Genomic DNA, 19,007 nt, shown 5'->3' on the forward strand with positions numbered 1-19,007 from the left:
CATCGCTGCCAGAAGGGTGCTAGTCAGGGCTGTCCTAAGCTCGCTTCCGACTTTTGCAATCACCGCACTGCGGGTGCCCAAAAAATTTCTGCAGGAGGTGGATAAATCTCGTCGTAAATTCCTCTGGGCACAAGATGAAGAACTGACCGGCGGCAAATGCAAAGTCAATTGGTCCAAGGTTTGCTCGTCCATGGAGTATGGCGGCCTCGGCATCCTCGACCTTACAAAATTCAGCAGGGCCCTGAGATTGAGATGGTTGTGGCATTCATGGGTGAGCCGAGAGCGGCCGTGGGTGGGGATGGAAGTGCCTTGTGATGAGAGCGACAAGGCGGCATTCAGCCCAATGACGATTATCACCATTGGCGCCGGCCGCACGGCTACCTTCTGAGGGTGCGCCTGGGCTAGTGATGGGCCCCTCAAGGTGTCCTTCCCGCGCCTTTTCAATCACTCGAGAAGAAAGAACATGACTGTACAGGCGGCACTGCGCGACAATGCTTGGATCAAGGACTTGGCATATGGCAACGTAAACCCTCTCCTCCGGGAGTTCCTGATCTTAGAGAGATTGATTAGAATTGCCAGAATGAGTATGAGGCTGGGGCAGCCTGACGAAATCAGATGGAAATTCACGACGAACGGGATCTACAGCGCGTCATCAGCATACCAGGCACAGTTTCTTGGATCGGTCCAGGCTCCGTTCAGGAAAACCTTGTGGACGACCTGGGCCCCTGGCCGGCTCAAAACTTTCACCTGGCTGCTGCATCCGGATCGGCTATGGTGCAATGACAGGCTGCAGAGAAGAGGATGGGAAAACCAATACTTCTGCCAACTTTGCCTTCGACATCTTGAAAGTTCGGTTCATTTGTTATGGCACTGCGAGCTGTCTGTGAAGAGCTGGGAGAAGGTGGCCTCATGGTAGGGCTGCCAAACTGTGCAACTAGGTCTCTGGTCCTCCCTTCAATGCTCAACAGAGATCGTGGACACGATCATCAGCAACACCGCGAAGGGAAGCAAGAAGGGCATCACGACCATCATCATGCTCGTGCTTTGGGAAATCTGGTTGGAGCGGCACCACTACACCTTCAGAGGCAAGTGGCGCAAAGGACCGACATATTGGCTGCGATCAGGCGTAACATTGAATTGTGGCGGCAAGCGGGAACCCAGTGTCTAGCACAACCATTCGCAGAGCCACCATCAGGGATCGACTAAGACGTAGCTCTCTCTCTCTCTTTTGGCCAGCTGCGCCTTTTCCTTTCCCTTCTTTTGTTTTTCTTCTCTTGATCCTAGGATCACCTCTCCATGTTTCATTTTCCCGCTTCTACCTGCTTAATACTCCGTATATGAATGCCAGCAATTTGCTGGATCTTTCAAAAAAAAAAAATCACCCCTTCTCTGAACTGAATCTCTAGCAACAGTCGTATTCCAATGGTCCGAACAGGCGAACAGTTGAGATCGCCCACAAGAGAACAAAACACTTTCGCAGGCCTACTCGGCACCAAGCGCAAATCCGACGGAAGCCGGGGCCCACACTCACTTCACTCTCGTCAGCTACCTCCCAAACTCTCTCAACGTCGCAAGTCGATCGCAACCACTCCCGCGGGTCTGGCCGTCGCTGTCCACCCACACCCGCCCACCATGTCGCTCATCCGCTACCTGCCGTCGCCGTACCTTCCCCTCCCCTCCGCCGCGGCCCGCCGCCGTGGATTCCTCCACTCCGCCGCGCCTCCCGGTGCCCGTGCCGCCGCCGTCCATGTCCTCGCCGCGAACCGCGTCGTGGTGCGTCACTGGGCCTCGTACACTAATTAACCTTCTCACTCACAGGCCAATGCTGGTCATGGGGTTTGACGAATCGCTCTTGACTGAGCTTCCTTCCTCTTTGCTTTTGCAGCTGGGGTGCGGGCTGGTGACGCTGGACTACCTCGCCACGGTGGACGCGTACCCGCGGCCCGACGACAAGATCCGCAGCGGGGAGCTGCAGGTACCCTACCCCTTCCGTGCGCGCGGGCGCGGTTGCCTACCTCTCTAGTTCCCCCTCCACGAGCTGGATTTGCGGCAGGGTGTATGCTGTACTACTAGTGTCCATTCCGTGGTGGTTCTTTGTGTGCGCAGATATCGGGAGGCGGGAACGCCGGGAACGCATTGACAGGCGCTGCTCGTCTGGGTCTCAACACCAGGCTCATCTCCAAGGTAGTAAATTCCTCCACCTCGTCTTGTGGCAACACGTTGAATCATTTGACGTTATGGATTTTCCATTGAGATGGCAAGGGCAGACCCCTTATCTGAAAGCGCAAACCCTCCCGCTTATCCATTTCCTTATAGTTTTTTTTAAGGAATTGAACGTTTCTTCACCTGGCGGATCACATAAAATTTAGTCCCTTCGAAATTTTATTTTGCCAATTTTTTCAAACCGTTTGCTCAAACAATTGAAACAAATTCATCACATTTTAAAACAAACATACACAATTCAACACCACACCATAATTCAATGACGAACATAAATAAAATTCATCGGATCCCTCAAACAACTAAAAATAATCATAATTTATGCCAAAAGGCACTGAATGAACAAGTTCATTCAAAAACACATGGTGGATCAAAAACCATTGTAGTTCACATGGGCCTCACGCACTCGGTCGTCACCATCGGCACCATCATTAACGCCGCCGTCACCATCCCCGCCAAAAATTCTCCTTTATTTGGTCGGCCCGGCGTGGCATCAAGAGAGACATTGACCCAAGCTTCACAAAAAAGCTTTGTCTTCCTGGTCTTGTAGTTGCACGACCAACTGCTCTTTTTTTATGTTTGGGTATCCTTGACCCTTCCGCCCCCTTGACCTCCTCCACCCCTCGGCATTTCTCATCATCTCTTGGGTATATGACATTGACATGGCAATGTCATCAAGGCCGAGTGTGTGGCTTACATTCAATTGTTCCATGAAATCGGCTGCATCATCATTCATTTGCTCACTACAAAAGCAATAAGTAACCTAGCAATCAATATCACATCATGCATCATCATTCATTTGCTCACTACAAAAGCAATAAGTAACCTAGCAATCAATATCACATCATGCATCATCATTCATTTGCTCACTACAAAAGCAATAACTTACCTAGCAATCAATATCACATCATGCATCACTCTCTTGAGCAATTGCAAAACAAAACGGAAAACATGGAAAACTTTTACCTTGCAAGCATATCCTCGAGCATGTCGGCCTCGCTCCTAGTTCCGTCTGAATTCGTGCCTTCGTCGGCCGCCGGAGGTGGAGGGGGTGGCAGCGTGGCTGCAGGAGGCCAAGGGCAATGGCAGCCTTCTTCGTCCTGGCCGTCAGGTTGTTCGCCTTCGTCGATGGTCGATAGTCCCATTTGCCGGTCGGCACCGACAAGGGTGGTAGGGTAGTGGCGGCGGAGCGAATGACAACCACCATCGGCGATTGAGAGCTCTTGATAATGTTCTTCCCTTTGCGCCGCCGTTTTGGTCCTTGCGGCGCCCAATTTTCGGTCGGCAGTGGGTCTCTAGCGGAGTTGGGGCTTTCTTCATCGATCATCGAGGCCGGGATGGACGGCGGCAGGGCGAGCGACGGCGGGGGAAGCTGTGGGCGAGCGGGAAGCAGCAGGGTTCGGCCTTATTTTTCCTGAGAACAGTCGTTGCAGGACTAAATTTGAGCAAGTGAGGGGAAGTCTTAGGGAAAAAGTCATACTTGAGGAACTAAACTTTATAAGGTATCTGCTAGATGATGATTAATCTCCTAAACGAAAATTTCCCCCTCAAATATAACTTTTAAGAGATATCTTAGAGATGCCCTATGCTTTACTGAACTTCGCTCAACTTGTGTCTTTTCAGGTGGCCAACGATGAAATAGGAGGAACTGTTATTTTGGAACTCAAGGAAGCTGGGATTGACGTGTCACATGTTATAGTAAGCCTTGAATTACGACTAAACTATTTCATCATGTGCATGCAAGTAATGATATGGTCAGAGCATCTCTAGCCGTTCGGCCCCCAGGGGCTTGAAATAGTGCCGCTTGGGGGCCAACCGGCGGTAAATTCGGCATGGGGGGGCTCGGGTTCCCAGCCGACTCCCCAAGTTCGCCCCCCGGCCGCCGATTTCGGCCCAAATTCGGCGCAAATTAGGCCCAAATTCGGTGTGCTTCAACACAAATTCAACAAAAACTAATTTTTATCACATAGTTCATCACAGAAATCAATACAAATCAAATAGTTCAACGAAGCGAACTCATAATTCAAACACAAATTAAAACTCCTAGTTCAACGAAGCAAACTCATAGTTCATCACACATCGAAGTAGGCGTTGCCCTTGAGCCTCCATAGGTGCTCCACCAGATCGTGCTGCAGTTCTTGATGCACCTGTGGGTTTCGGATCTCCTGACGCATATTGAGGAAGGCAACCCATGATGCCGGTACCTGGTGATCAACTTGGGCAAGAGGACCCTGCCTATAATATGGTTCATTGTCAAACACTGGCTCTTCCTGCTTGCTCTCAATGATCATGTTGTGCAAGATGACACAACAAGTCATCACTTCCCACATTTGATCTTTCGAGTAGGTTAGAGCGGGGTACCGGACAACAGCAAATCGAGATTGGAGCACACCAAATGCCCGCTCGACATCCTTCCTGCAAGCCTCCTGACACTTGGCAAAGTAGGAGTTCTTGCCTCCTGACACAGGGTTTGAGATAGTCTTCATAAATGTGGACCATCTCGGATAGATGCCATCTGCTAGGTAGTATCCCTTGTTGTAGTGGCGCCCATTGACCTCGAAATTCACCGGAGGAGCATGACCTTCAACAAGCTTGGCAAAGACATTCAAGCACTGCAGTACGTTGATGTCATTGTGAGTTCCTGGCATACCAAAGGAGTGCCAAATCCAGAGGTCCTATGTGGCCACTGCCTCAAGTACCACACTGCAAGCTCCTTTGGCGCATTTGTACATCCCTTGCCAAGCAAATGGACAGTTTTTCCATGCCCAATGCATGCAGTCGATGCTTCCAAGCAACCCCAGGAAATCCTCTTGCTGCATTCTGTGCTAGGATCCGATCAGTGTCTTTAGAATTGGGTGATCGCAAGTATTGTGGTCCAAACACTGCCACCACTACCCTGCAGCACTTGTACAAACACTCAATGGTGGTGGACTTGGCCATGCGTCCATAGTCTTCCAGTATATCACCGGGAGCTCCGTATGCAAGCATCCTCATAGCTCTCGTGCACTTCTGGAGTGAGGAGAATCCAACTGTGCTGGTGCAATCCTTCTTGCAAATGAAGTAATTGTCGAACTCCCGGATGGCATTCACAATCCTGAGGAAGAGCCTTCGGCTCATCCGATAACAGTGCCGAAATACTTTCTCGCTGTGCAGTGGAGCGTCGGTGAAGTAGTCGGCGTAGAGCAAGCAGTAGCCCTCCAGTCGATGCCTCTGCTTGCTCTTACGGCGGCCTGGCGCCGAACCACCTCACCGCGGCTTTGCATTGTTCACGAACAGGCCGGCCAGAGCGGCGAGGATCATGAGGTACTCTTCGTCCTGGGTGTCGGCCTCGGCTTCCTCCTCCATCAGCGCTGCGAACGCCTCCTCGTCGTCGGAGACCATTGTCGAACAGGCAAATCGCCGAACACCTGGCGGGCGTGGTGGGTGCGCAGCCGCCGGTATCCCCCGCCTGCGTGGCCGGAGCCCTGGAAAGCTCGCCCAGGAGCGGGATGGAGGCTGCCGTGGCGAAACCCTTTCTTTCCGACGGCGAAATGGCCTTCCTAGCGGTGGAGCAGTGGATGTGGCAGGTGGGCGGCGCCGAGATCGGCACGGCAGCGAAAGGGGAAGTGGCGTCCTACGGCGCGCGGGGTCGAATCTGGGCGGGGAAAAGGCGTTTCTCACCTGACAGTGATGGCCCACGCGCCACTTTTCCTTCCGCCGGAGCCCCCAAGTGCCCCCCGGTGCGCTGGGTTCGGCCTAGGATCGGCGGGCCAAAAAATGGGCCTCCTGTCCTGGGGGGGGGGGGGGGGGGGGGGCTGGGTTTTTTTTTTCAGCACCGGCGGAAAAAATGGCGTCCTGGGGGGCCTGTTGGGGGGGGGGGGGGCGAGTGGAGATGCTCTCATAGGCAAGACACAACACTTCCTAACTGTTTCCCTAAAGTAGACATTCAGATTTGTAGCATTCTGTTTTCGGGGCTCATATATTTGTTTCTGCCACCAGGAGGATAGCAGCATCCCTTTCAGACAGTACCACTGAAATTATGGCCACTACCCAAGAATAAATAATACTCTTTTCTAGCGGATATGTCTAATACTTAAGGTGGATGGTACTAATTCTCTAGAAAAAGAAGTTACACGACCACACAATTTGTTGTGTTCAAGAAATAAAAATACATGTCGTCAATTAAACCACCCATTTTGACCATGATATGTCTTCTACAGAGTCAAAGCATTAATAGATGAGAGATGCATGTGAAATCTACATTGAAATATCAGACTGGACTTCCCTTCGATTTTTTATGTCTCATATTCTCTGTCATTCTGCTTTGCAGATCTCTGATGGTGGAAACACAACATTTGTTTATGTCATTATTGATAAGAAAACGTGAGAATATATCTTTTCTTCATCATCATTATTTAAAGGCAGCTAGTGTTTAGTTTCATGTAGTCATAACTAGGTGAGTGAAGCAGTCAACACAGCTGAATGTAGATTTGCTGGTCATCTTGTCCACTCTGCCAGTACATGTAGATAAATTTCCCAAAATAAAGTTTCCTATTTATCTGAATGCAATCTGCAGACCTTGTCATATGAACATCTTTTTCGAATATTCCTTTCTTGTTACTTCGACATGAATTCTTTTGACAACATAACATAAAATCGCTACTAAAAGGCCTCCACGGTGTTCATTCTGGATATTGCACGTTAGATCTGATATACAATTTAGAACAAACATAGGAACAAAGGACAATTATTTTTCTACACATAACCATTTTGTCATTTGCTGTCCACTTTCGTTGTTTTACTGGTTCCTGAATCAGTTTCTACATGACTGAAACTGTTAACCTTGTTTAAGAATAGGATTATGGTACACTGCTCTTATTCAACTTTTGCACTTTACTTTTATGGCATCATAAACGAATTATCATACGTATACTTATAAAACTCTTTGCATTTGTAGGAAAACCCGAACATGTATAATCACGTCAGGCTACCCTCCAATGGTTCCTGGTGACATATCAATGTCAAATTTGTCAGCTGCACTACAAGATGTAAACTTGCTATACCTAGACGGATATTCACATGAAATGGCACTATCTGTTGGTAAGCAGGTAGGTTTATTTTTTCGAGTTGTTGCAGTATTAATTCACTGACACGTACATCATATATGTTTTTGTTTTCCCACTTTGTATGTGTTGTTCAATCTTCAAAAGTCCAGGTGTATCCTTAGTGGCAAACTAATTCTTTTCCTTCTTGTTATTTAGAAGATTTAAATATAATTTCTGTATATAACTAGTATACTACAGTGACACTAGATAAAACCTGCAAGATAAATATATCCCAGTTGAGTGTGTTGCATGATGCACAGGCTGATCTGATGAAGATTCCAATACTGGTTGATGCGGAGCCAGAAAGAACAAAGACAGAACTGGAGCATCTGCTCGGCCTATCGAGTTACATTGTCTGCTCGGGTAAATTTCCAGAGGTATCGTGAGGCCATGACACATTTTAGCAGAAGTGAATATTCCTTGTATGGTACACCTTTCATTACTTCATTCACACACTAATTTCAGTGACGTCTTCTTTTTAAAGAAATGGACATCAATTTCATGCATTCCCTCAGCACTACTAGAGATCCTTGTGCAATATCCCCGTGCGAGATTCATCATTGCAACCCTTGGAGAAAACGGGTGCATGATGCTTGAGAGGATCGAAGGTGATCAGTTTTAAAACTTTTGGTCTTGTCCTGATAAGAATAGCACCAGCAAGGATCAACATGATGTGTAATTGTGGCCTTCCATTTTATTTTATTTTCTGGTCATCCGGTACCTTCCTGAACAGATGATTCTGGAATAGATGCGGTAGATATTGGGAATGTTGCTGAGTCCTTAAGGCTTAAAGTGCATAAAGATGACAGTCTGCCAACTTGTGTATCATCCAAGGTATGAAAAAATTGACAATGTTTCTGGTCCTCACAGCCATTTAATCATGTCGGGTCACCGAAATTACTGAAGAAACTGACATCTGTAAGGATTTTACCGTTTTGAAATTTATCATTCTAGTTCATGAGACTCTCTGGAAGAGGGCATGGGACTATACACGGAAGATTGCTCATAGGAACAGCAGAAAAAATCCCCGCTCCAGAGCTTGTTGACACCACCGGTTGTGGCGATGCGTTCATAGGAGCAGTGCTCTACGGTGAGGCATATCAACTTCTTCCTTCCTTATTCATGATATTATCTTTCGCGTATAGGAAGAAGATTGCTATGAATAAGCCAGTAGGCGTACTGATTTCTCGCTGGCATAAGTTGAGGCCAGTTATTTTTGCTTTCAAATAGATAGATGGTGATTGTCGAAATTTCCCCCTGTTGATTCTACACAGGGCTGTGCACAGAGATGGCTCCGGAAAAGATGCTGCCTTTTGCCTGTCAAGTGGTAAAACAGTGCTCAATCTGCTAATGCCACGAAAGAAGTGGCTTTATTCCGACTGAGATGTACACTGAGAGCCTGCTTGGTTTGGTTTGGTTTGCTGTTGGTGTGGCAGGCAGGCATCAAATGCAGAGCGATCGGCGCGCGCACCGGCCTACCGTGGCGATCTGATGCCCGCTTGTCCAAGTACTTGCGTTAGGCACCCTGAAAGAATTGTGTGGAGAAAAAGGAACGGCTTGGAGAGGATGCACCATGGGAGTGGACTGAAACATGCATGCTATATGGTGCGGTACAAGTGTCATCGTAAAGAGCTCGCGTGTCGATGCCATATATGTGTGTTTGGTTGAATAAAATCCGTCCGTGATGTGGGAATTTCCTGATTTGTTAGTTCAAACAAGGCCCAAAATTTATGCAGCACATATGTGAAATTCTTGTGCTCTAGCCAAGAATTTGGCCACTTTCTGACACGACTTCATAGATACCCAGTAATCCTCACCCCTGCTTTCAGTCCTCGGTTTCACACCAACAATTCCACCTTGTCCCTTCTGTAAAAAAAAGTCGAGAGAATTTGGCCACTATATCCTAAAACTTTCATTTTCATAGAAGAGAAGCAGGGTATCAATTACAAGAATCGTACGCAAACATGCGAACAATAGCACCGCAATTCACCCACACCTACACCACGCTAAGTAGGCTAACCCCTCACAAATCGGTCACCACCTGAAGCTCCAGCATGTTCCCAGTCGTCCCAACCCGGGACAGATCGTTACATGTTGCCCTTGACGATCAGTAGGCATCGTATAACAGACTAGTGAATTTTTAGCACTAGTTATTCTGCACCTAGTTAAGAACCAGGAACACAATAACCAGGGAATCAAACCCTCTCCCTAGTAGCTGGAGAGTAGTCCCTAGTGATTTTTTACAGAATAACTAGTGAATAACCAGTCTAGGGAATACTCTACAGCTAAGAATCTTCATGAGGCACTCTTTTCTCCTAATAATACTATCAAGCATGCATAATCAAATGCCTCACATGTACCACAAACAGGCGTTTTTGGCGCTAGAATAGTATATGGCCCATAGAAATATGAGCAATAGCTAGGTAGTGGAAATTTTGCTCTTCTATTACAGTGACAAAGATTACTAGCATCTAAGGCCTCCTAATAAAAAAGGCCCGTATGACTGACAGGTTAAACACCAACCCATCTAAGAAAATATCTCCACCACACAACCTAGTTAATTACTGTACAAGGAACATCTTCACCTCTCGTGTCAAGGAAACCCTACGGACCAGCTACTAGTAACATAAACGGTTTTATTGTCCACGAAGCCCACCAAATGCTAAAGACGGGACAGCCTCTGACTCTGAGAGTGCTGCTTAAGCCCAGTCGTCGAGTTCAAAGTCAAATATAAGGCCTGTAGAATCCAATCCGGAAGAGTCCCTCTGATGAGCAGCTTCTAACAATAATTCATCTGCAGGGGGGCTTAGAAAACCATCAAGATGAGCTTCATCTGGACTAAGATTGCCACCATAATTCAGAGGATGCAAAGTTTGCTTAGGAGCATTTGTCTGGGTACCACCACCTGTTGTATGAATGGGCAAGCCATGCCCACTAGAAGTCATCAGGTTTACGGCTGATGCAACAGACTTGGTGTGAAGGCCCTCCTCCCCTTGGTTTGCACCGGCATCCAGAGGTTGGGGGGAAGTCCTCACAGGCTGCTGGGACCGTGAAGTACTGGTATTGTAAGCAGAATCGTCTAATACTCCCAGATCCGATGCCACACTAGCAAGTATGTCTTGCCAGCTTTGTGTGGAAACATCGATTACTGGTTCTGGCAGGAATTGTCTGCTCTCATTCATAAGCGAGGTGCACCGGGAAAGTTGAGATCCTACGCCATGCACTACATTTGAGGCAGCCTGTGAAGATGGTGCCAGCTGACCTTGTTGCCCCTGAGATGCTATTGGCGCACTGAGAGATCTCTGAGGGGCACTTTTCTTGACAGTACCACTGAAAGGATTGGTTCTTTGTATAGGTTGAACTTGCTGAGATACATGGGTAGTATTAGTTCCTGGTATAGCTTGAACTGGCTGTGATACATGTGGCAATGCATTGTTCATAAGGGACGGGGTACTGATTGGAGCACTAGAACCAAATTGGTCAGCATTTCGGATTGTGTGACCTGGAGAAGCTGTCCCTACTCTTTTGAAGTTTCCACGTGAATGAATGTTTTGAGCAGTGTGGACATTGTTTGTACTTCTCCCCGCTTTTGTCGCAAGGGATGCTCTTGGTGTACTGATAGTCCGTCCTACATTCAGTGAGACTCTAACTGAAGTGTGTCTTTGTTGGTTTTGGCTCATAACATGCAGAAGAGGACTTCTGTTTGCAAAAGACGAGACTTGACACTGTATATCCTTCTTAATGGATGGTGCCATTGTTGGGTAGATGACATTCTGGCATTGTTCTGGACGAGATGCTGGAAGACTTTTAGACTTGAATGCTTGCCGCAGCTGTTTCCACTTTGATTCCTTATCCGTAGCATGACAATGATCATTAAGCTGGATACCTTTACCCCAATAATTACATGGAGCTGGGGCATCACATACAAAACAGTGACACTGCATTTAAGAAGTAACAATGAAATGGCATAAAAAATGTACATTCTCTAATGATACTCAACTAGTGTTCACCAACAGCATCATGTAGTTAACACTTGTTACTTACCATGCTACAATGCTTCACGTGAGAAGTAGCGCTGAAGGGCAAGTTAGAACATAGATGGCGTGAATGAGGGAAGTCCCTGCACGCTACCTGCAAAAAAATGAGAACTTGTTAAGGTTAAACATCAAAGGAATGCTACTGAAGCCTGCCTACAGGTAAACTGTAGCTTCTATGGAAAGCCCTAAATTATCTTTTGTTCAATTTAACATGAATTAAAAACCACAAATATATTCATAAGCAATAAAGTCAGGTAGACATGAATTTAATATGTGTCATTAACCACATTCATAGAAATTACTAAATTAATGCAAGCTCTCTAAACAATATCCGTGACTCGATCCAAAGTCACAGATATACATCCAACGAAATCAGCACAAGATGGTCATGCATAGTAGTACGAAGCATTTCATCTCCATACACAGTGTCAAACATAACAAGGTACTGCTTATATGGTATGAACAAAATGCATTGCTGTGGATGAAATGGAAGGAAACAAATACCGGTCCTTTCTCCCCGACTATCTGCAATTCATCGGAGCTGCTATCTCCCACACTCCCCTTGTCCTCCCCGATGGTAATCGCCTTCTCAGGGTCACCATCTAGAACCACACAATCATCGTCATCCTCATCATCACCACCACCAGGGTTGGCCTTCTTCTGTGGCGGCGAGAACTCACCCATCACCACGAGATCAAAGAAATCGTCCCCATTTGGCCCATCATCATTCAAAAGCTTCCCAACCCAGTCGTCAACTGGCTTCCTGGGCATGGGAACGTCCTCCTCGTCGGAGCTGATCTCCACAAAATCCACGACCGACCCCATCCAGCCCCCCGAACCCTAACACGGCCGCGCCCCGGGGTTGGGGCCAGATTGCCCAGATTGGCAAGAACTTGGAGGACCTCCGAGGAACCAAGAAACCCTCGCGAAGACAATGATACTAGGCGGGGAAAGGGGAGCCCAAGATGTCGTCGGCCAGCATGGATCCGGAACCAAATATGGCTCCCAAGAAACGCCTCTAGGAGAAGGTCTAACTCGCCAGAAGGAAATCTATGGATTCTTGGCTCGGTCGGCGGTCGCCGCCGCCGCACTCAACGGTTCTGCCGCTGGAAAAGGTCCGGAATTTCGGCCGCGATTGGGGGTGAGGAAAGCGCCTGGAAGAAGGAGAACCTGGAGATAAAGCGCAGAAAATTAGAGCAGGGAAGATCGGGAGAGCATGCCCGGCCAAGAACTAGAAATGGTTCGATGGGTCGACTAGCGTAGCAGAAACACGCAGGAAATAAAAGGGGAAGGAGGGGAGAGAGGAGTGCGCAACCTGAAGCAGTGCTCCCCTGGATGGAGAAGAGAAGAGAGGAAGAAGAGGGCAGGGCAGGGCAGAGCAGGCCAAGCTTAACTGCTTCTTGTATAGGAAATCTCCCGAGGGATTTCGCTTTTATTTCCGCGCTATGTTTTTCCCTTTCATTTATAACATAGGAGTAACAAACATCATATTGTCGATATTCCTATGTGCCGAAGCTTTCGCAAAAAGGATGGGCGATGAGGTCATGTCGTGGGAGGGCGACTTAACAGGTTAATGGTTGTATTGTACAGCTCACCGGGTTGGCAACGACTTGGCTTGACTTGATGCATATCGAACGACCCGCTGCTGGTCCAAGGACCGGTTAATTTTTCAGGATTCTAAAAACTTCTCACATGATTTGCTTACCATAGAATCTGCCATCCAGTTTTTTTTTAAGATTGTAGTTTTAGATTGTGGGTTGAGTTGTGTGCTTAAATGTTCGTACTGCTCTTAGGCAGAAATTGTTTGCCGAATTGCTAACATTTTGTTGTTTTGAACAGTTTCTTGTTGAATATGAACACACTAGCAATTTACGAATATCATAAAGTGCTAAAATATTACAACTAGAATGGTTTTAAAGTTTTGTTCATTACAAAATAGCCTCACGTGTTGAAGTCATGGTACTACAAATAGAAAGAATAATCTCAAGATACGAGATTAGGAGCAATAGCCTCACGTATTGCCGCCATGATACCATCATTTTCTGATGGTAGAGCGTTGGCTCCTTTAAGCGGTAATGGAGGAGATGCGTATATGCAACTTGCTATAACGAATCCAATTATGAAGACATTTGCATGCAATGACAATCATCTTTTGGATCTCCACTTTATACTGTGGTATGCCTATGAGAATTCACCATTTCATCTTCGGAACACCAAATGTGTTTCTGATGACATTTTACAAAGAAGAATGAAGATGATTGAATGTCTCATGTCTCACCACCGAAGGATGTTGTTGAAAATCTGATACATGGTATATTGTCCTTTGTATGTTGCTACCTGTTTGGGTATCCGGAGTTCATAAAGTAATATTTATCTGCAGTAGGAGACATTAAAAGACATAAAAAATTTACAACATACCACTTTACATAAAAGATACTACCCTGGGGGGCTGTGAAAAAATAGTATAGCGAACTATAGCATCGCTCCACACACGTGTGTCATGAACAAATCAGGGCCATTCAGAAACAACAAACGTGAATATCATATCGAAATCACGCACAGCCATAACATTTACACTTGTGTAACTTTTTCTATTCCTGTGTTGGGGCTCCAACTCCTTGGGCACAACCACTTCAACGTATGTTTCAGCTATGGCTGCAATAGCATGTTGAAAATGAGACCAAAACTTTGTTTTATTAAATATTGTGTGAGGTTCAAAGAAAGTTGGATCAATTGGTCTAATGTAATCACGGTCACGCGGTCTACACTCTCCAAAATCTTATGGAATTTTTTGTTACTGACATAACGACTATATGCAAACTCAACTGCGACATTATCAGTGATGTGACATGTACCCGCGGTCTAAAAAACTGTATTAGTGCTTATTTGGATGACATGTTGCAAGTTAACTTAAGCCAACACTTCTCAACTAACAGATAATGCTATGTGTGAAACACCAGCCTTCTCATTTTGAACATAGCGTAAAAACATTTTTGGATCTTGCTCGTTCTCTTCTACATATTGGAGGCATATACCAAGGTGTAACTTTCTTGGTGCATACGACAATCTCATACTTGACGACGCCACATCCATAGCAAAATGCAACCATGGTCTTCCATAGGGATGGATTTGTAGACATGATCAAGAATATTTGGGAGAGGCCCGCTGTTGGTCGTACACATATTCAGAGATGGAACTTTAAAATAAGGGCCATGAGGCAACACCTCTCTGGATGGGCAAAACATACCAACAGGATTTATAAAAAAGAAAAACAACGGCTCTCTACCATTATTGATGACCTCGACAAAATTGCAGAGACGCGCATCTTATCTTAACAAGAGATTGAATTAAAAAATCAATCTAATGAGAAGATTGCCCGTCTTCTGCGAGAAGAGGAGATCAAATACTACCAGAGATCCAAAGCCGATTTCATTTTGATGGGTGATAGTAATACAAGATACTTCCAATTGGTCGCTAATGGGCGGCATAGGAAGAAATGTATTTATAGTCTCCAACAAGATGAGGGGCGGATCGAAGGTCAAGAGGAGCTCAAAAAGTATATCACCAAATACTACAAATCTTTGTTCGGAGCTCCGGCTGAAGGGAATTTCTCCCTCGACGAGACCCGAACAGATGACATTCCACAAGTCACGACAGAAGAAAACGATATCCTGACGGCACCATTCTCGGAAGAGGAGGTGAAAGCTGTGGTGTTCCAAATAGAACATAACAAAGCTCCAGGCCCAGATGGTTTCCCCGCATAATTCTATCAGAATTTCTGGGATATCATCAAGGCTGACCTTATGGAGTTGTTCAATTGTCTTCATGCCGACCGACTTGAGCTATTTAGGCTTAATTTTGGCGAGATTGTCTTGTTGCCAAAGATTAAGGAGGCTGAACGGATCCAGCAGTTCAGACCCATATGCCTCCTTAATGTCAGTTTCAAGATTTTCACCAAAGTGGCTACGAATCGGCTTAACTCGGTAGCTAACAATGTTGTTCGACCATCTCAAACGGCTTTCATGCAAGGAAGGAATATACTTGATGGCGTAGTAATCCTGCATGAGACCGTCCACGAGATGCATCGGAAAAACCTAAGTGGAGTAGTATTCAAAATTGACTTTGAAAAAGCCTATGACAAGGTCAAATGGTCTTTTCTCCAACAGGCCCTAAGGATGAAAGGTTTCTCTGGAAAATGGTGCTAGTGGATCCAAAATTTTGTAGCTGGAGGTAGTGTGGCCATCAAAGTCAATGATGATGTAGGTCATTACTTCCAGACAAAAAAAGGACTACAACAGGGTGACCCCATGTCCCCAATGTTATTTAACATTGTGGCTGACATGTTGGCTATTCTGATTGAGCGCGCCAAGCAAGACGGGCAAATTGCTGGGGTAGTGCCACACCTTGTGGATGGTGGCCTCTCTGTTCTGCAATATGCTGATGACACAATACTTTTTATGGAACATGACCTGGACAAGGCTCGAAACATGAAACTCCTGTTGTCAGCGTTTGAGCAAATGTCAGGTCTTAAAATTAACTTCCATAAAAGCGAAGTGTTCTGCTTTGGAGAAGCCGTGGAGGCAGCGGCCGATTATGCGGACCTGTTTGGTTACGCACTTGGCCAATTCCCGATCAAATATCTGGGAATACCTATTCATTATCGACGTCTCACCATTGCGGACTGGAATCATGTAGAGGAGCGGCTAGAGAAACGGTTGAGCAGTTGGAAAGGCAAGTTGCTCTCAGTTGGAGGACGACTGGTTTTGATAAACTCTGTCCTCACAAATATGGTTCCCTATATGCTTTCTTTCTTCCAACTCCCAAAAGGGGTCTTACAAAGATTGGACTATTTTAGGTCTAGATTCTTTTGGCAAGGAGATGGTGAAAATAAAAAATACCGGCTGACCAAATGGAGCGTGGTTTGTAGGCTGAAAGACCAAGGTGGCCTTGGAATTCATGACCTGCAGGTCAAGAATGAGGCCCTACTTAGTAAATGGTTGTTCAAACTTCTTACTGAGGATGGTGTTTGGCAAACCATGCTGCGCAACAAGTATCTAGGCCAAAAGGCGGTGTCTCAGACATATTGGAAACCTGGCGACTCACACTTTTGGGCTGGCCTAATGGCGGCAAAGAAACAACTCTTTCGCTTTGGGTCTTTCGCGATAAAGGACGGGTCAGAGATTCGTTTCTGGGAAGACATCTGGCTAGGCAATGCCAGTCTCCGAGAACAATATCCAGCCTTGTACAACATTGCTCGCGATAAGAACAATACTATTGCGCAGGTGCTCAGCTCATCCCCGCCGAATATTTCATTCAAGCGGGATTTGGTTGGCGCCCGACTTATGTCATGGCATAATCTCTTATCCCTTCTGGATCTGATTAACCTGACGCAAGGCCGTGATGTGTTTCGCTGGAACCTTACTACATCAGGGTCTTTCATGGTAGACTCTATGTATCGTGCGCTCACGCATTCTGAGGTACCGGAGAGCAATAACAAGAAAATCTGGAAGGCAAAGATTCCACTAAAAGTTAAAATATTCATGTGGTATCTTCGTAGAGGTGTTGTGCTAACCAAAGACAACCTTGCACGACGCAACTGGCCAGGAAGTAAGAAGTGTTGTTTTTGTACTCTTGACGAGACAATCAAACACCTCTTTTTTCAATGCAAGTTTGCACGTTCTACGTGGTCAGTCATCCAAATAGCGTCAAATTTGTATCCACCCACAAGTGTTGCCAATATTTTTGGTCATTGGTTGGACGGTATTTTAAATAGATTAAAAACGCTAATAAGGGTGGGAGCGTACGCCTTACTATGGTCGCTTTGGCTATGTAGAAACGATTTGGTTTTTAATGACAAAATTGCTTCCCCTCTGCAGGTTATTTTCCGTTATACGCACTCGCTTCGTATGTGGTCTATGCTACAACATGCGGAGTACCAACCGCTATTCCAGGCGGTGTGTACGCGATTAGAGCAGGTGGCTATGGAGGTTTTTACCCAACATGGGTGGCAGCATAATCTCCGGATCGGTCCACCAACCGTTTCGACATAGGCATAGTGTCGGTCTATAGGACTCTACTGTTGCCGAATTGTCGGGTTTTTTTTCTTGTCAGATTTTTGATGTTTGGTTGTGTGCATCCTAGTTATGCAGAGGCCGGATGGTACTCTAAGTGCTTTGTATCGCTTGATGCTACATTTTGAGATAATAAAAACGCCCTTTATCGAAACAAAACTTCTTTTCTTCTTGTTTTTTAAATATCCATCTCCCACAACAACATAACACATGAGATGGGTAAGAAGATACAACACAATTCATAGCAAATAATTCAACAACATAACATAGTTCACAACATTACAATATGAGAACAAATAGCTTGTTCAAAGCAAACATCATAGTTCACAACAGTACAAGTTGAAAGCAAATAGTTTGGTTCATAGCATTTAGAACATATGTGTTCTACTTATTGTTGAGCTCACATCATATTTAGCCATCCAAGCCTCGCATGAGGTTCATGAGCCGTGAAGGAGGAGAAAACATCATGATAGTTCTTTTTAGGAAAATATTTACAGCATAGAAATGCTCATCACTTCTTGGTTTGGCACCATCCACATCCACTGTGGCCATCATGTCTTGAATCTATTGTGTTTTTAGATCCACAATCTCTTTTGCACTCTCCTATGCGTCCCCTCTCGTCCTTTGCATCAAAGGTGGGCATCATGTGCACAAAAGAGTCTCATTTTTTTAGCATTTTCACTTGCCCACTTTTCATTCATCTTAGGATTTGGTGAATAAGGGCATGCCTTCTTCTTACCACTCCTTGCTCGATTGACAAGAGGGGTAACTTGGTCTTCCTAACTTTCACAACAAGAATTCACCTCCGGATTAATTCAAGAGGGATTACCTTGATATGTGGGAGTTTGCATCCTTGCGAGCTCATTTGTGACACAATTTAGATACATTAAAACTAAGCACCCTCCCAGCCCTCTCAGGCCATCAGCATTTCTATCCGTTGGATCATCTCTTTTAGACTTTTCTGGCCGTTCGATTCACTCTTAATCGTGCCCAAATCACACGTACAGGTTTCCTGACGAACGCTAACCTTCTCGGGCCGCTGCTCCGGCGGTTTTTTTGGGTGCCTGAGATTCAATTGGGCCTACTGGGCCTGCTCGCTAGTCTGGTCTCTTTCGCTCGCGTGGCGGCTCTTCCCATGGACGACCGAGCTAGGTCGCGAATGATGCGGGAGCGACGGCCATGGCGATCCTGGTGGCTGGGCATGAATCCTACAGCCTACTACGACGCAGCCTTCCCTGCATCGTCGCCTATCACAGCCTCAAGCAATGGTGCACCTCCCTCTTTCTTGATCTCTAGCAGACTAGCAGCAATGTCCACCGCTAAGCGCTAGCTTTCCAGGTAGCAGCACCCCCCCTCGGTCATTTTGCTTACCACGACAACATGTCCCCCGTCTACCTGAGTGCTCAGATCCGGAATGTGGAACGCCACCGCCGCTATCATCCAGGGCCGTATGTTGCCGCCACTGGCCTTGTGGCTCTGGATCAAGGGGATTTGGGCTGGATCAAGAGGATTAGAGTTGGGCGTTTATCTATGCATCATGACACCCTCCTCCTCTAGACGTTGCCGTCAAATCCCCTCCTCCCAAGGTAACCAGT

General features: G+C 46.3%; 2 protein-coding genes across 4 annotated transcripts; one reads left to right on the forward strand and one right to left on the reverse strand.

Annotated features, from left to right (window-relative positions):
- Nucleotides 1–1,512: 1,512 nt before the first annotated feature.
- On the forward strand, nt 1,513–9,087 carry LOC125506336 (uncharacterized). Of its 2 annotated transcripts, none has more exons than XM_048671184.2 (12): nt 1,513–1,773; nt 1,886–1,975; nt 2,107–2,184; nt 3,844–3,918; nt 6,530–6,582; nt 7,157–7,307; nt 7,565–7,681; nt 7,789–7,912; nt 8,053–8,138; nt 8,259–8,394; nt 8,579–8,631; nt 8,741–9,087. In XM_048671184.2, the coding sequence occupies exons 1-12, from the start codon at nt 1,633–1,635 to the stop codon at nt 8,822–8,824; spliced, it is 1,188 nt and encodes a 395-aa protein (XP_048527141.1). In that variant the 5' UTR covers nt 1,513–1,632; the 3' UTR covers nt 8,825–9,087. The 2 variants fall into 2 exon arrangements, with proteins under 2 accessions (XP_048527141.1, XP_048527137.1); XM_048671180.2 differs by having other exon boundaries at nt 1,515–1,773; nt 8,038–8,138.
- Nucleotides 9,088–9,659: 572 nt separating this feature from the next.
- LOC125506314 (uncharacterized) lies at nt 9,660–12,822 on the reverse strand. Of its 2 annotated transcripts, XM_048671163.2 has the most exons (4): nt 12,657–12,822; nt 11,846–12,511; nt 11,349–11,435; nt 9,660–11,242 (listed from the first exon to the last, which is right to left on the reverse strand). In XM_048671163.2, exons 2-4 carry the CDS (start codon nt 12,164–12,166, stop codon nt 10,004–10,006), a joined length of 1,647 nt encoding a protein of 548 aa, XP_048527120.1. In that variant the 5' UTR covers nt 12,167–12,511; nt 12,657–12,822; the 3' UTR covers nt 9,660–10,003. The 2 variants fall into 2 exon arrangements, with proteins under 2 accessions (XP_048527120.1, XP_087374550.1); XM_087518424.1 differs by lacking the exon at nt 12,657–12,822 and having other exon boundaries at nt 11,846–12,650.
- Nucleotides 12,823–19,007: the final 6,185 nt, after the last annotated feature.

Source organism: Triticum urartu, chromosome 1A (assembly GCF_056163025.1).
Source record: "Triticum urartu cultivar PI428250 chromosome 1A, HENAU_Tu73, whole genome shotgun sequence".
Lineage (NCBI taxonomy): Eukaryota > Viridiplantae > Streptophyta > Magnoliopsida > Poales > Poaceae > Triticum > Triticum urartu.

Bases quoted from the DNA above. Each gene is read 5' to 3' on its own strand.
- LOC125506336 (XM_048671180.2), top strand. From the start codon at position 1,633: ATGTCGCTCATCCGCTACCTGCCGTCGCCGTACCTTCCCCTCCCCTCC. The intron at 1,774-1,885 runs GTGCGTCACTGG...TTGCTTTTGCAG, and splicing joins TCGCCGCGAACCGCGTCGTG to CTGGGGTGCGGGCTGGTGAC. The intron at 7,308-7,564 runs GTAGGTTTATTT...CATGATGCACAG, and splicing joins CACTATCTGTTGGTAAGCAG to GCTGATCTGATGAAGATTCC.
- LOC125506314 (XM_048671163.2), bottom strand. From the start codon at position 12,166: ATGGGGTCGGTCGTGGATTTTGTGGAGATCAGCTCCGACGAGGAGGAC. The intron at 11,436-11,845 runs GTATTTGTTTCC...ATTTTTTTGCAG, and splicing joins TAGTCGGGGAGAAAGGACCG to GTAGCGTGCAGGGACTTCCC. The intron at 11,243-11,348 runs GTAAGTAACAAG...TCTTAAATGCAG, and splicing joins ACGTGAAGCATTGTAGCATG to TGTCACTGTTTTGTATGTGA.